The 15046-nt window shown below is 40.0% G+C and overlaps 1 protein-coding gene across 2 annotated transcripts in view; it reads right to left on the bottom strand.

The window, feature by feature from the left end:
- Window positions 1–3245: 3245 nt before the first annotated feature.
- The window catches only part of LOC132142727 (microtubule-associated serine/threonine-protein kinase 1-like), a 45708-nt gene continuing 33907 nt past the window's right edge, over window positions 3246–15046 (bottom strand). For both annotated transcript variants that reach the window (XM_059552819.1, XM_059552820.1), the window contains 13 exons: window positions 14537–14669; window positions 14292–14457; window positions 13961–14062; window positions 8295–8417; window positions 8119–8228; window positions 7314–7468; window positions 6949–7208; window positions 6628–6870; window positions 6266–6495; window positions 6044–6166; window positions 5767–5900; window positions 5467–5654; window positions 3246–5361 (listed from right to left, as the gene is read on the bottom strand). In XM_059552819.1, the coding sequence (XP_059408802.1) occupies window positions 3620–5361; window positions 5467–5654; window positions 5767–5900; window positions 6044–6166; window positions 6266–6495; window positions 6628–6870; window positions 6949–7208; window positions 7314–7468; window positions 8119–8228; window positions 8295–8417; window positions 13961–14062; window positions 14292–14457; window positions 14537–14669 (3709 nt within the window). In that variant the 3' untranslated portion in view covers window positions 3246–3619. The remainder of the gene's footprint in view (window positions 5362–5466; window positions 5655–5766; window positions 5901–6043; window positions 6167–6265; window positions 6496–6627; window positions 6871–6948; window positions 7209–7313; window positions 7469–8118; window positions 8229–8294; window positions 8418–13960; window positions 14063–14291; window positions 14458–14536; window positions 14670–15046) is intronic.

Here is a 15046-nt window from a genome sequence, read left to right as displayed (position 1 = left end):
GTGTTAACTAATAATCCTTAAACAGTGATAAGGGAGGTCAAAAGATCTGTGACCAAAAGTCTATTACTATGTAGACTTGACCAAGAATCTAGCAATACCTTAACCAGCAAAAAATAAAAACCCTAGCAACTCGAAACAAATAGACAAGGAGGTTCTGGTTCACCGTTTGTCTTGATGAACTTTCCAGTTCAAATTTAGTAGGTTATTCTCCAAAGCAAATAAAACAAGCTTGTCATTTTATACAATATCTCTTTATTAATAGATTACACACACTTCCCCTCAGTTAATGGATCGCTTGATATTTGCTGTAAATAAATTGATGTACAGAGCCAAATAAATTGAATAAACTAACAAATTAATGTCCAAAATGCCTCATAACAGGTGATACAAGACTGAGATCCTCTTAATTTCTCCTGTGTAGGACATTCAAATGGGAACGGAATACCTTTATATCTTTATTTACCTCCATGTACAGTATTGTACAGAATTTTGGACAGTTTGATAAAACAACAAAGAACGTGTAAAAAAAATTACATGAAATAAAGTGCATTCTCAAAAGATCACATTTTATAGGAAATTACAATACAGAAAAAAAAAAAGGAACTTTTTCAAATATGGCCACATGAACACAAACACAATACAATCTGACACATAGGAGCGGATAACATACTTTCAATATGTGTGCATTCTTGTTTTCAGTCCACTCTGTGAATCTGTTCTGCATTGTAAATCCAATCATTCAGAGCTGAATAAGACACAGGGCTTTACAGCACAGAGTAAGTGATCATTATAAAACATTAGTCTCATATTCGATCAGCTATAACAGTCACATGGTGGAAACATTCAGGCCAGTGAAATGTTAGTTGCCTTTAACCACAACAGAGAATTCATGCACGGGAAAGGGCCGAATATGAAAAAACAACAACTGAAAATCAGTTTTCTGGTGTGTTACAAACATAACATCAGATATATTCACACCTTCACCCAAAATCCTTACATTATTTTGTGCATATTTTGTCATCACTTCTCCATTTCACTGATGCATCCAAATAACTCTCTGGTATACTCTGTTAAGTTTCTATATAATACAATAAATCACTAATACTGAAACCAGATATGAAACAGCGAAAGCTATGTGAGATGAGAGTTGATGAGAGATAAGCAACATCAGAATACATTTATGGAAAGATTAATCAATATCTAAATGTCTATCCAAAGGCATCATCATGCTACAGCAATTCAAGACCTTTGTACGTTACAATGACATACAAATAAATAAAGCACTCTTGGTTTCGTCACTGATTGCAACCCATACTAATATTATCCCTGTAAATATAAGATGTAAGTGATGTAACACTGTAGTGACAGTGTTTGTGTTATCCATCAGATGGCAGCATAAATTCATCTATATCAGCCACACCTCAACTCATCATCATAATCACCATCATCATCTTCATAATATATTTGCATTAAAACTAGCAATATGCTAATTTATACATGGCATAAAAAAATTAATGGAAAGGATAAATCAAAAATAATAATTAGCTTAGTTATATATTATTATTGAATAATTAAGTGTCGAAATCTGATAAATGACTGAAAATGCAGATGTGTAGTTTTGCTCTTGCAGATTCTTTTGAAAAAACATTAAAAACAAGCTTCTCATTTTGTATATATATATATATATATATATATATATATATATATACATATATATATATATATATATATATATGGTTATTATGGTTTTATACCATTTCTTTATTATGTTTCACTACTAATACCATAGTTAAACTATGGTTACTGTAGTAAAACCACTGTTCATCTTTACAAATGTTTCCTATTGATGTTTCAATGGATATGGCAAAAAATCCCTACACATCCCTACAAACATTTGTTTTGCATAAGCTTAAGTGAAAACAGAGTTACTTTAGTAACAAATGTTTAGTGATATTTTCATTGCATGTTAGTGAACAACATTCAGACCACACAAAGAAATGTCAACAGGCGGCAGGCTACACCGGCTCCGAGTTGCCATAACAACAGTGACATTTACTGATGCTTGAGCAACTACAGAATATTTTTACCATAGAATCCTCTTTCGGTCAGATTCCAACTACCATCATTAATTTGCTGCTCCAACAATTTCTGTAATCAAGACCTGTGTTATGAAAAGACAATACTCATGTACTCCGAAATTCTTGATATGCATTTAGCACTTAAATCCTTACGTTTTTTAGTTTATGATCTCACTTTCAATAGCCACTGCGCCAGAAAACATAGCCAGTGACTTGCAGAGATGTTCAAACCCTTAACCACTTCTCTCATTTTATTGATTTAAAAAATGCATTTGCATTCTTTCAATACACAGCTTCTCTTGAATCACTGTGAATGCTCTCTTTGACAGCCAGATGGTGTAGTTATGACATCTAACATCAGGGGCTTATTGGGCCATACTTAACAGCCAAACTTTGACCCCTTGCTTTAACCAACTGCAAACCCCCATGGCTGGAGAATTATTATTCAGGTAGTGAATATGAGACTTGAGCGCTAGAGTAACAGTGAGGTCAACCATCACTTTCAAAGAGAATTCAGTAGCACAAAATAGAGTACAGATGCACCAGTCCATGTCAAGTGCTGTGCATTACATTGACCTACTTGTGAGTATGAAATCTGCCAGTAAACTGTAAATTTACAGAGACACTGTAAGGCTAGAAACACACTATAGGCAAGTATGCAAACATAGAGGTGCCTGCTTACCAATGCATACTAAGGAACTGTCTGCTTTTATGGTCAGATCAATGATTGTCTCGGAGAAATACCATTGTCTTTTCAGTTTAGTTAGTTTGATTTGAAAATAAATAGCTAAATGTAGCTACAAGATGCTAAATTTATGATACCATTTATTATATTGGTGGAGTTATTTCAATGTAAGCTTTGAATATTTTAGTCTTTCAAATGCACCACCTTTCTGTTAATGGACTGATATTTACCTCAGAAGGCATCAATCTGCACAATCAACAAAATGTCAACAGTTTCAACTGTCTTAATTCAGTATGATGAGAAACTTAGTTAAGAGGGAATTTTATAAAAGGAATGAATCTATGGTTTAGGCAGCATCCTCCTCATGGCTAAAGCAGTATGCACTAGCCACTAATGCAGAGGCGGCCTTTCACAGAACCATAAGGTATGGCATTGACTTATACCTCAATTAGTTCCAGTCCGTTCTTGGTCCTGGTCCTTAGGAAAAGTACACATAACATTGTTTTGGTGTTCATAGAATTCAGCATTGCTTGATCAATTAAAGCACTTCACGCTTGTCAATTTTTTTTACTTTGTAGCACAAGCACCACAAAACATGCACCCAATCATCACCTCATACACAAATACCCAACACACATTCTAATATAATACTTCTAGAACTTTTTCTGATGCAGCTCTGCATGTAAACTAAATAACAGCCTTTAAAATAACTTGGAGTTGTTGTCTTTGTTCAGTGTAATATGGTTTAGTATCTTTTTTTCACTGGGTGGAATGTCCCTTAACACCTAAGTGCTCAAAAACTTTAAATTCAGCTTAACCCTAAAAAAATGCATTTATTATTCCAACTAGCAGAAGATCAAGAGCCATTCTGAGGAGTAACGACAGTCTTCACCTGCGGAGAGGTGCTAGTAGGACTCTGACTGACTACTTTGGAGCTTGGTCTACTCCCATAAGAAGGATCAGGTCTTCCTGTTGCACAAGCCTTGGTGACCCCAAATGATTCGGTGGTATCTTTGGCCTTGGGCCCCTCCTGAGTTCCACCTTTATCAGGCCCTATAGATTTCCCTGTGCTTGTCAACTGTGTAGCCAAACCAGATTTTTCGCCAGGAGACTGAAGTTGAGTTTTGGGCAGATCAGGAGGAACTCCAGTTGGAGAAGAAGTGGGAGATGGAGAGTGTTCCTCAACTACTTCCAAGAGGCATTTGTCTTCCCAATCCAGTGTTCCCCGGTAGCAGCTGACCGGAGCTAAGCCCTTGTCCTGCCTAAGTTTTCCCAAAGCAGAGCACTGCACCTGGGGTGGGTGAGATGGGACAACCCCTTTGGATGGAGCAGTTCTTGCCCTGACATCTAAAGTTCTGGTATGGGAATCTAATATGCTCTTTTTGAGACCCTCTCCATCACCTGGTCCCTTATTTGCTTTGGTTATCTCTGTGCTTGTTGTCTTCCCGAGATCACTGCATGGCATACTTGGCTTGACTGAAGTTGAAGTCTTCCCAGTATCCTTTCGCCGTTCTTTCTCCAACAACTCTTTGTTAATAACACCAGATGTACTCACAGAGCATGGAGGCTTAGTGGTTCCTAGTGCCTGGCTTTGGGCAACTTTTGTAAGACTTCCTTGGTCATCATTTTCTGTTTCCTTAATGAAACTTGGATCTGTTGCTTTGACAGACGGGGAAGACGTGGTTAGGGGCGATGGAAGAGAGGCAACTTGGAATAGAGGTTTGGACTCTGATGCTACCGGAGAAGACTTGGTCAATGGAGGCTGCCAAGTCTGAGGCTTGGCTTGGCAACTTTCCTGCAGTGTGGAAGGGGGCCGCTGATATGCTTCAACACTTGCAGATTTCTTATTTCCAGATAGAGTAATGCCACCAGAAAAGAGGGTCTCTTTAACCGCCCCTGTTTTAGCCTCACTAGCTTGACTTGGTTCACCAGTCCTCTCCTTGTGTCGATCCCTTTCTCTCCCGGCAAGCAAAGCATCTCTACTCAAAGGTGACTCCTGCCTGCCCAGCTTCCTGACCGGCTTCAGAACGCCCTTTTCAGGCGATGATGGTGTCGGTTGAGTGGGTGAAGGAGAAGTTGTTGGAGCAGATGCCAGATTCTCACCCTCAATTTCCACCAAACTCTGGAGGCCAAGCTCACAGTGGAAACCATCCTTATGATAATCTGAATGTCCAACCTCCAAACTGTGCTTCCTCATCATCCCAATCCCACCTTTCTTATCAGATGAAGATGAAAGAGGTGACCCAAGTTTCTCTGCTGACTGCACTCTTTTGAGTAGTGGTGATCTGGGTGGCTCAGCACTCTTGGGTCTAGGCCTTATGATTGGTGGGGATGAGTGTAGTTTGGCAGGAAAGGTTTGGGTGGTGTTGGAGCTTCCGACTGTGTGCCCAGGCAAAGGAGGTGGTGAGGACTGAGTTGGGGATGGTGTATGAGCCAATGGAGACAAAGGAATGTTGCCCGCTGACTTGCAGCGGGCTGAACGGTATTGGCGGTGTAGTTTGGGGGAAAGTCCATGCAGGGAGCTGGGTCTCATATGCTGGGTTGTTGCAGGGGAATTCGGGGCACTGGAGGCAGGAGAACTGCTCTGGGAGGAGGCACCTGGGTCAAGAATATCAAAAGGCAATTGAAATGAATGTATACAATAAACTTTTAAAGGTGCTGGTTTTACCTTTGATATCACAACATATGCTTTGATCTACTCACCAAGGTGGGATGACTCAGGGGTTGAGCGGTAGCTCTGGGTAGGGGAGTGACCGGACAGGCTGTGTGTCGGAGAGCCAGGAAGACTATCGCTGGATGACAGGGACCGGTTCAGAGATGACAAACTACGGCTCGTATGCAGCAGGTTGGATTGCTTAGTTATTTTGCGGAACAAAGACCCACGCTTCTTACTGTGAATGATCATGGAAGAAAAATAGAGAAACAGACAGGGGTGAAAAAAAAGAAAAGAAAAGAAAGATATTCTTTCTATAGACAATCTTCACAACTGGAGGCACATTGTACCTCTCCTGTCCCTCTTTGACTGTCCTCTTACTGCGTCTAGCCATCTTGGACTTGTAACTGGACTTGCGTGCTGGTCCCACTTTAATGGATGTGTTTTCAAAAGGTGTTGTGGTCACAGTCACCTTATTTCCACTCTGAAAATAGAAAAAGCAAAGAAACATATAGGACTGTTTGGACAGCTATCAATAAATCTTTCTCAGGTCATGTCTGTTATCACTTCTCTGTGTAGTCTAACTTACAATTTTTGCCTCGTTGATGAGAACATCTTGTGTCTCACCTTAAGTATAAGCTCTACCACCTCGGTATGGACCAATCCATGCACAGATTCACCATTGACATGAGTGATGAGGTCACCAGCACATAGTCCCGCCTCCTGAGCAGGGCCTCCATCCTCCACATGCTGTGATTGGTTAAGGACAGAATTAGCTTCAACAAAACTATTGCTGCAAATCTGTTCTATAGTCAGTCAACCTTTTTGCATATTGTATTGCTGTCTCACCCAGACTATGTGGTGCACACTGTAGATGTCGGTGTCTCCAATGTAGACCCGAATAGCACGGAGTGTGAACCCATACTTTTTGCCAGAGCGGTGGATAGTAATTGGTGAACGAAGCACTGTTACAGTGGGGCAGTAATCACGGCTGGGAGAGGAGTCTCGTGATGAGGGGTTGGATGAGAGAGAGCGTGGGGACATTGGACTGGCCAGTGGAGAACTACCGTGCTGCTCAACTAGATATTGGTAAATCAATAATCAATATATTATCTTTTTTTTGCACTTGGCATTATTTGTATGATTGTATTTGTATGATTGTATAACGATTGTATGACAAGTTCTCACAAGGAATGAAGGCTGAACTGTACCTCCGGGTATGATGACAGACAAAGCGGTGGCAGATGCAGATTTGATGACCTTGTTGCTGGGACGTGAGGTGCGTTTCTCCCCATCGCTTGACAGCTGCTGGTGACGCGCTTGCCGAAGCACCAGATCTTTTGTCGCTCGCTGTCCGACGGTGTCACCCATGGCAACCCCGTCCCTACCAACCACTGCTATGGCTCCTGGTATGGCCTTTGGTGCTGATATCTCACCTGGTCTCAGTGGCTTGTCTGCAAAATTTACATACACAGGAAATATGTTTATCTGAAACTCTACTGTCTATAATATTTTTTTTCATTTCCACTTACCTGCCCCTTTACTTGCTGACATAACTTCCTTTCCAGGATTCCTTTGTTCATTAGCACTTGGCGATGACGGTGTAGTGGCTCCCTCTACTAATGATGCCGAGGTTTTAGCAGCACCCTGTTTTTCTGAGAGCTCTCCATCACCCTCTTGAGTAGCGGCAAACCTGTGCGTGTCCATTAGGGCTGAAAAACGGCGCCGGGCACCCATAGGAGGACTGTAATCTCCGTCCATATACAAAGACTCAGAGCATGATAGACGCTTCCTGTGGAAATAAAAAAAGAAATTAAAAAAAGACATTGAGAGGGATTGTTAAAATTCGATAATTTTGATAGAATGTATTCATATAATTTAACTCTCTCAAACGTACATCTCAGGTGAGCCTGTCCTCCAGCTCTTGTCCCTCAAGCTTCCCAAACTCTCCCGCTTGGCCATCTTGTCATCACGACGACCTTTGTGCTCTCGACGGGTTACTATAGGTGTCTTCTGCTCCAGCTGGGACAGGTGCTCCATGCTGCTATACACCTGAAAGACAGAACAAAGGCTGCTTTTGGTTACTCATCACAGAAATGTTTCTTGAGCAGTAAATCGCCATATCAGAATGATCTCTGAAGGATCATGTGACACTGAAGACTGGAGTAATGATGCTGGAAATTAAGTTTTGCATCAAAGGAATAAACTTCATTTTAAAATATATTCAAATAGAAAAAAACTGTAAGATTTATGTTTTTACTGTATTTTTGCTGAAATTAATACAGAATTGTTAAGCATAAGAGACTTCTGTCAGTAAGATTAAATCATCTTTGATCTGACTGTTTGAACAGTAATGCTTTATGGTGGCTTTTTTTCCTTTGTTATATTTAGGTGCTTGAAATCACTTGAAATATTTATTCCAAGGCCTTTGTTCAGCAAGTTGTCCTGAAGAGGGTTGCATGTCTATACAAAAATTGTTTTTAGAAAATAAACACAATCACTGGAGTTAAAATTGTGACAATTATGCCTGTTCTCCCCTAAAAGGAATCCGAGGATGCAATGTGACCTTGATGGACCATTAAAAATTAAATAAGAAGAAAGATAAAGAAGAAAGATAAGTGTTAATGTGTCTGTTTACACATTCAAGGGTATTTCTGAGAAAGAAAGCATGAAATATGAATGCAGCCATGTGTCAGACTGACCTTGCTGAAGCGCGGCGAGCAGGAGGAGAACTGTCTTATCTCTACTGGCTCATCGTCATTGGTGTCATCCTCGTCATAGGAGTTGATGTGCCGATAACGCTCGGACCGTGCTGAAACAGAGGGAGTATAAGATGATGATGATGAGAGATAGAGAGATGGCGATCAAGTGTCCTTACTGTCGAAATAGCTGGTGTCCTCCTCAGACTCTAGATTAGGGATAAACTCGGCCTTCTGTCGGAGTAAACCATTCCAGTCCAATCCCAAGAAAAACGAGTGCTGCTTTACTTCAAATGCTCCACCTGTTAGTGTAAAGAGAAGCAGATTTATAGACAAACAGATAAACACGCAATCCTGGTAACATAAGGTATTATGGCCATGCATTGTGGTGCAAAAACTGGTTTACCCTCCAGTCTTACTTGCTTAATTTTCTTCCAGATCTAAACATGCTAAAGCGCTCAAGCAACGGTTTTAAAAACAATTAAAATCAGTGTAAAGCAATATTAAATATGTTCTGAGTTTGTCACACTACAGAAAAATGTGTTACTATCAAATCTTGAAAAAATAAGCAAATGCTGGCGGTGTGTCCGCTGTCAGCGCTGAAACCATGCCCACTTGTGGAAAAGTTACTAGGGATGGGCAATACCACTTATTTTGTTTTCGGTACGATACCAATACCTTTAAATGCCAGTATCGTTGATACTGATACGATACTTTTAAATACGAACTTTTAAATTATGAAATTTATTAAATTATTAAATTAGAGTGTAATGGGTAATGATATCCACTTAACTTTATATAAAAAAAACATTTTAACATTACGCTAATATGCTTTAAGTGCAATTTATTAGGTTATATTTTTGTTTACACATGGTTAAAATATATTTGCTCTATTGGTAACCATGGAAATCTACAAATATATAGTTGAACTAGGTCACTTTAGTAAAATCATGGTTCATCTTCATGACAGGGGCTGCCTGTCACAGGGTGTTGCACACATAAAATGCAACCTTTTTATTCTGACAATTTCAATTTGTTTATCGTGAAACAACTCAAACATATAATGTTTTTCTGTCTTCTGATAAGGATTGTTCTGGGCTGCCATTTCCAAAAGCATCAATGCTTTCTTGCGATACTTTTGGGAAATGCAGCCCTTTTTAAAAGTGAAAAATGAATCAAAGGGAGTGAATGCTCTCTGTGATCGATTAGTTCTGTCTTGCATCATTTGCTTGTGTTTAGATGAGCATGAAAATAGTTCTGTCTTACACAATTAGTCGCTAACATAAGTTATTCACCGAATTCAATTCATATTAAAGTCATTCTTTTTATTTTAAATAAACAAACTCCTTGGTACAAAAAAAACAAAAACAAAACAACACACCTTATTATCGATATTATTATTTGAGTATTGATACTTTCGATGCTGGCATTAGTATCGATATGTCAGATCACCATCACTAAAAGTTGCCATCTCTCTCAACTGTCAAATACCACTACAACCTGAATGAATGTTCCTTCTAGCAGCTTAATTAAAATATGGAGAGCGAACAGTTTTGTAAATGATTGCAACCAGGTAATATCCATATATGTGATGAAGGCATAGCTAGCTAGCATACTGTAGGCTGTTGTAACTAACAGAAATGACAGTAACTGATGCTAATGCGCTCTAGTTATTAGGTGTGTTCGACTTGAAGCAGTGAAGCCCGAAGCTGTGCCCTCTATAGCTCTCATGGTACTTTCAGGTCTTAGAACAATTGGTCTGCACATCGCGGCTTCAAGTCGAACACAATTCTAATAGAGTTAGGTGAGGGGCCATGCTCAGTGGCTCCAGTGCATCACTGAGCCTAGTAGAAAGTCCCCAAGATTCAGTGTGTGTGTGTCAAGCACACGGGAGGGAGGGCATTTAGCCCCTCTAGGACCCCTGAAGTAGCAATACATGACGGCTCCACAGCTCTGGGCTGGTGCCATATCGGGCCATTTGCTAGAGACAGCAGGTCATTTCTGAGGGAGATTCACCAAGTGTGAGCAACCAACATCTCACTGAGGTCCGGAAACCAAGGTTTATTTGGCCAGTTCTTGGCCGACACTCTCTCTTCCCTGATTTTGTATAACACCAGAGGCAAAATCTTAGCTGATTTTGAACACATAAAGTCTGGCTCTCGGCAAGTGCAACGTCAGAGCGTCCCCCATCAGCAGGAAGTGAGACAGAGAAAAGAACAGCGGGCAGTGTACAACCCGAATTCCAGAAAAGTTGGGACGTTTTTTAAATTTTAATAAAATGAAAACTAAAGGAATTTCAAATCACATGAGCCAATATTTTATTCACAATAGAACATAGATAACGTAGCAAATGTTTAAACTGAGAAATTTGACACTTTTATCCACTTAATTAGCTCATTTAAAATTTAATGCCTGCTACAGGTCTCAAAAAAGTTGGCACGGGGGCAACAAATGGCTAAAAAAGCAAGCAGTTTTGAAAAGATTCAGCTGGGAGAACATCTAGTGATTAATTAAGTTAATTGATATCAGGTCTGTAACAGGATTAGCTATAAAAGCTTTGTCTTAGAGAAGCAGAGTCTCTCAGAAGTAAAGATGAGCAGAGGCTCTCCAATCTGTGAAAGACTGCGTAAAAAAATTGTGGAAAACTTTAAAAACAATGTTCCTCAACGTCAAATTGCAAAGGCTTTGCAAATCTCATCATCTACAGTGCATAACATCATCAAAAGATTCAGAGAAACTGGAGAAATCTCTGTGCGTAAGGGACAAGGCCGGAGACCTTTATTGGATGCCCGTGGTCTTCGGGCTCTCAGACGACACTGCATCACTCATCGGCATGATTGTGTCAATGACATTACTAAATGGGCCCAGGAATACTTTCAGAAACCACTGTCGGTAAACACAATCCGCCGTGCCATCAGCAGATGCCAACTAAAGCTCTATCATGTAAAAAGGAAGCCATATGTGAACATGGTCCAGAAGCGCCGTCGTGTCCTGTGGGCCAAGGCTCATTTAAAATGGACTATTTCAAAGTGGAATAGTGTTTTATGGTCAGACGAGTCCAAATTTGACATTCTTGTTGGAAATCACGGCCGTGTCCTCCGGGCTAAAGAGGAGGGAGACCTTCCAGCATGTTATCAGCGTTCAGTTCAAAAGCCAGCATCTCTGATGGTATGGGGGGGCATAAGTGCATACGGTATGGGCAGCTTGCATGTTTTGGAAGGTTCTGTGAATGCTGAAAGGTATATAAAGGTTTTAGAGCAACATATGCTTCCCTCCAAACAACGTCTATTTCAGGGAAGGCCTTGTTTATTTCAGCAGGACAATGCAAAACCACATACTGCAGCTATAACAACAGCATGGCTTCGTCGTAGAAGAGTCCGGGTGCTAACCTGGCCTGCCTGCAGTCCAGATCTTTCACCTATAGAGAACATTTGGCGCATCATTAAACGAAAAATACGTCAAAGACGACCACGAACTCTTCAGCAGCTGGAAATCTATATAAGGCAAGAATGGGACCAAATTCCAACAGCAAAACTCCAGCAACTCATAGCCTCAATGCCCAGACGTCTTCAAACTGTTTTGAAAAGAAAAGGAGATGCTACACCATGGTAAACATGCCCCGTCCCAACTATTTTGAGACCTGTAGCAGAAATCAAAATTGAAATGAGCTCATTTTGTGCATAAAATTGTAAACTTTCTCAGTTTAAACATTTGCTATGTTATCTATGTTCTATTGTGAATAAAATATTGGCTCATGTGATTTGAAAGTCTTTTAGTTTTCACTTTATTAAAATTTAAAAAACGTCCCAACTTTTCCGGAATTCGGGTTGTATGTTCTCTCCTGCTGAGAACAGATTCACCTCCAGGGCTCTGGAGCACATGACTCCAAGTGGTTTATGTGCCACCTGCTCTAGGGCTCTCACCACAGGCCTTAAGTTGACATCGCACACTGCTCCTCAGCCTGAGGTCAACGAATCTGTTGTAACCACAGTGTGTGCAGTCACTAGTCCCAAGGAAACCTCCTGGTTGAACATTTCTGGGTTGCAAAGCAAATTCGGCAAAAGGTAGCCATCAGATGTGGTGAAGAAGCTATCTCGTATCTTCTGGTGCATCTTCGACAATGGCAGCGTGAAGGACAAGATTCTGAGGCAATTATCGCTCTCACCACATTATATACTGCCTGCAGGCTTGTCAGTATTTGCATGGGATTTGCATATTTAGCAATACAATTGTCCAGTTTATTGTACTGGTGTTATCCTCTAAGCTTTCAGGATTCTCAGAGAAGGGGAGGAGTTCCCACTTTCGGTTAATATTCTTTGACCGTTGCCTTCCTATTGAACAAAATGAGGCTGAGTAAATCATGACAGAAGTTAGATTTTTTGGTGAACAATAATATACATTAAGTTCTTTTTAATAAAGTTAATACTTTTATTCAGCAAGGATACATTAAACTGATAAAAACTGACATTCAAAACATTTACAATGTTACAAAAGAATAATATTTTGAATAAATGTAGCTCTTTTGAACTTAGTATTCATTAAAGTATCCTGAAAAAAATGTCACCGTTTCCTTAAAAATATTAAGCAGCACTGTTTGCAACATTAGTAATCAGAAATGTTTCTTGAGCAGCAAATCAGCATGATTTCTGAAGGATCAAATGACGCTGAAGACTGGAGTAATGATGCTAAAAATTCAGCTTTGAAACACAGGAATAAATTACATTTTACAATATATTCAAATAGCAAGCAGGTATTTGAAATTGTAATAATATTTCAGAAAATTACTGTTTTACTGTACTTTTCATCAAATAAATGCAGTCTTTATATTAAAGAATCTAATTGACATAACACTTTAAATCTAGAAACAAGAAAGAAATATATGAAATTCTGCAAAAGAAAAAAGGAAATTATCCAATAGAAAGAAATAATTTGCCCACAATTAGATCAAGAATATGTATTAAAGTCAAAGGGCCCTATCATACACCCGGCGCAATGCGACGCAAAGTGCAGTGCAAGTGTGTTTGCTAGTTTCAGTCCGGCGCCGTTCGCATTTTCCCGTCTAGCACCACGTCGTTTAATTAACAAATGCATTTGCACTCATTTGTGCGCCCATGAGCGTGCTGGTCTAAAAAAGAGGTGTGTTCAGGTGCATTGCTGGCGCAATGCTATTTTAAGGAGCTGAAAATAGACTGCGCCATAGACCAGCTCAAACCAGGTCTAAGGTCTGGCACAATGTTTTTTCTTTGTTATTTAAAAAGCATACACGCTACTTATTAAACACAGGGACGCACAGCAGCACACAAACAAATATAAAAAATTAATGCAATGCATAATAATTTTTTGTAGGCTAATTAAATATATATAAATATATATATAAAATATAAATATAAATGCCTACATATCATAATGGATAGTCATTGCATGTATCAGAATTAGGCTACCTATTTGCTCGCACACGAGCAGCTCCGTTTCATCTCGCGTTCTGTCTTTGCGCTTGCCAAATTCAGCCGTGTAAATAGCAAATCCGTCATGGCACAAGCACAACTGGCTCTTAAAGGGAATGGAAGATGAGACTCTGATTGGTTTATTGCACGTTATGCTCAAAAAACATCCACTACCCATTAAGAGAATAGGGACAACCCGTTTAGACCATGCGCCTGGGCGCACCAACTGTTTTTCCATCGTTAAAATAGCAAAAGTGGATTTGGACACACCCTGAGTGCTGTGCACTTTACACTTTGCGTTTAGATCATTAAAATAGGGCCCTGTATGTCCAATCTGAATTCATGTCATCTTGACTTATAACATAAGTGTGTGAAAGTGTGTTAAACTGGTGGGTGTGTACCTGTACCCAGTCGCACTAGTGGGTTGGTTTGCAGCAGGGCAGAGATCAGACTCTGAGCTTCACTAGGCAGTGCCTCGTCTCCCTTAGGCCACTCAATATCATCTACACAAACACACACATAGAAATCTGTTGGCAGCACTGAAGCTCTTCAGCACATTTCAGTGTATGGCATTACAAAGCTCTGTGAGAAAAATGGAGCACTTTTCAAGAGGTTTCCGGAGAAGAAGAATGTGTTTGCTTTAGCACTAATCAACACCGCTGCTGCTAATATTAGCTCTGATGTGCTGGGACATGAAGTGCGATCAGGATTCACCTCAAGATTCAGACTCACCTGTGATCACCTGACCAAAGAGCTCTTCAGTCGTGTCTCCGAAGAATGGCACACAGCCCACTAGGAATTCGTAGAGGATGATACCCATGGCCCACCAGTCCACTGGTTTCCCATAGCCCTGCCTGAGAATGACCTCCGGGGCGATATACTCAGGTGTGCCACACACCTGGGACAGAGAGACAATACCATCCTGTTTACACCTGGCATGTGAATTGAATATCAAGAGGACATGCCTCTTTCCTTACCTGTTTGTCCAGGAACTCCCTGGCGTCCTTTTCTATGTGTCCCTCAAACAGGTTAGTGGTGAGATTCATGAGTCCCATCTTTGACAAGCCAAAATCTGTCAGCTTAATGTGACCCATCGACGTGATCAGCAGACTGTGAAGAAGAACCTCAAGCCATGAGCGTTCACTTCAGAAATAAATGAAAACATAAGATCTGTTTTACACCATGTAATATAGAGCTACAGTCGGTTCCCAGAGTAAAAATCCCGTTTATTTTCTTCATAGTGTTAGAATTGATTTTTAACGATAACTTATAAACCATTAAAGACAGACTTACTGTAAACAGCGAGTTAGTTAATAGATGATATAAGCTTTTGTTGAATGTATTTTTAAAATAGTCATAATCAACCTCAGAATTCCTAATGAAAAACGACATTACCCATGATTCTGCAGAGAAATCTCCACGAATCAGAAGATTAAGAGAATCACGTCACTATTATTGACATGAGTCAGCTTTTTTATGCTCTCAAA

This window comes from Carassius carassius, chromosome 6 (genome assembly GCF_963082965.1).
Source record: "Carassius carassius chromosome 6, fCarCar2.1, whole genome shotgun sequence".
Lineage (NCBI taxonomy): Eukaryota > Metazoa > Chordata > Actinopteri > Cypriniformes > Cyprinidae > Carassius > Carassius carassius.
Note: the sequence above shows the minus strand (reverse complement) of the source record. Positions and strands in the feature narration are given on the sequence as shown.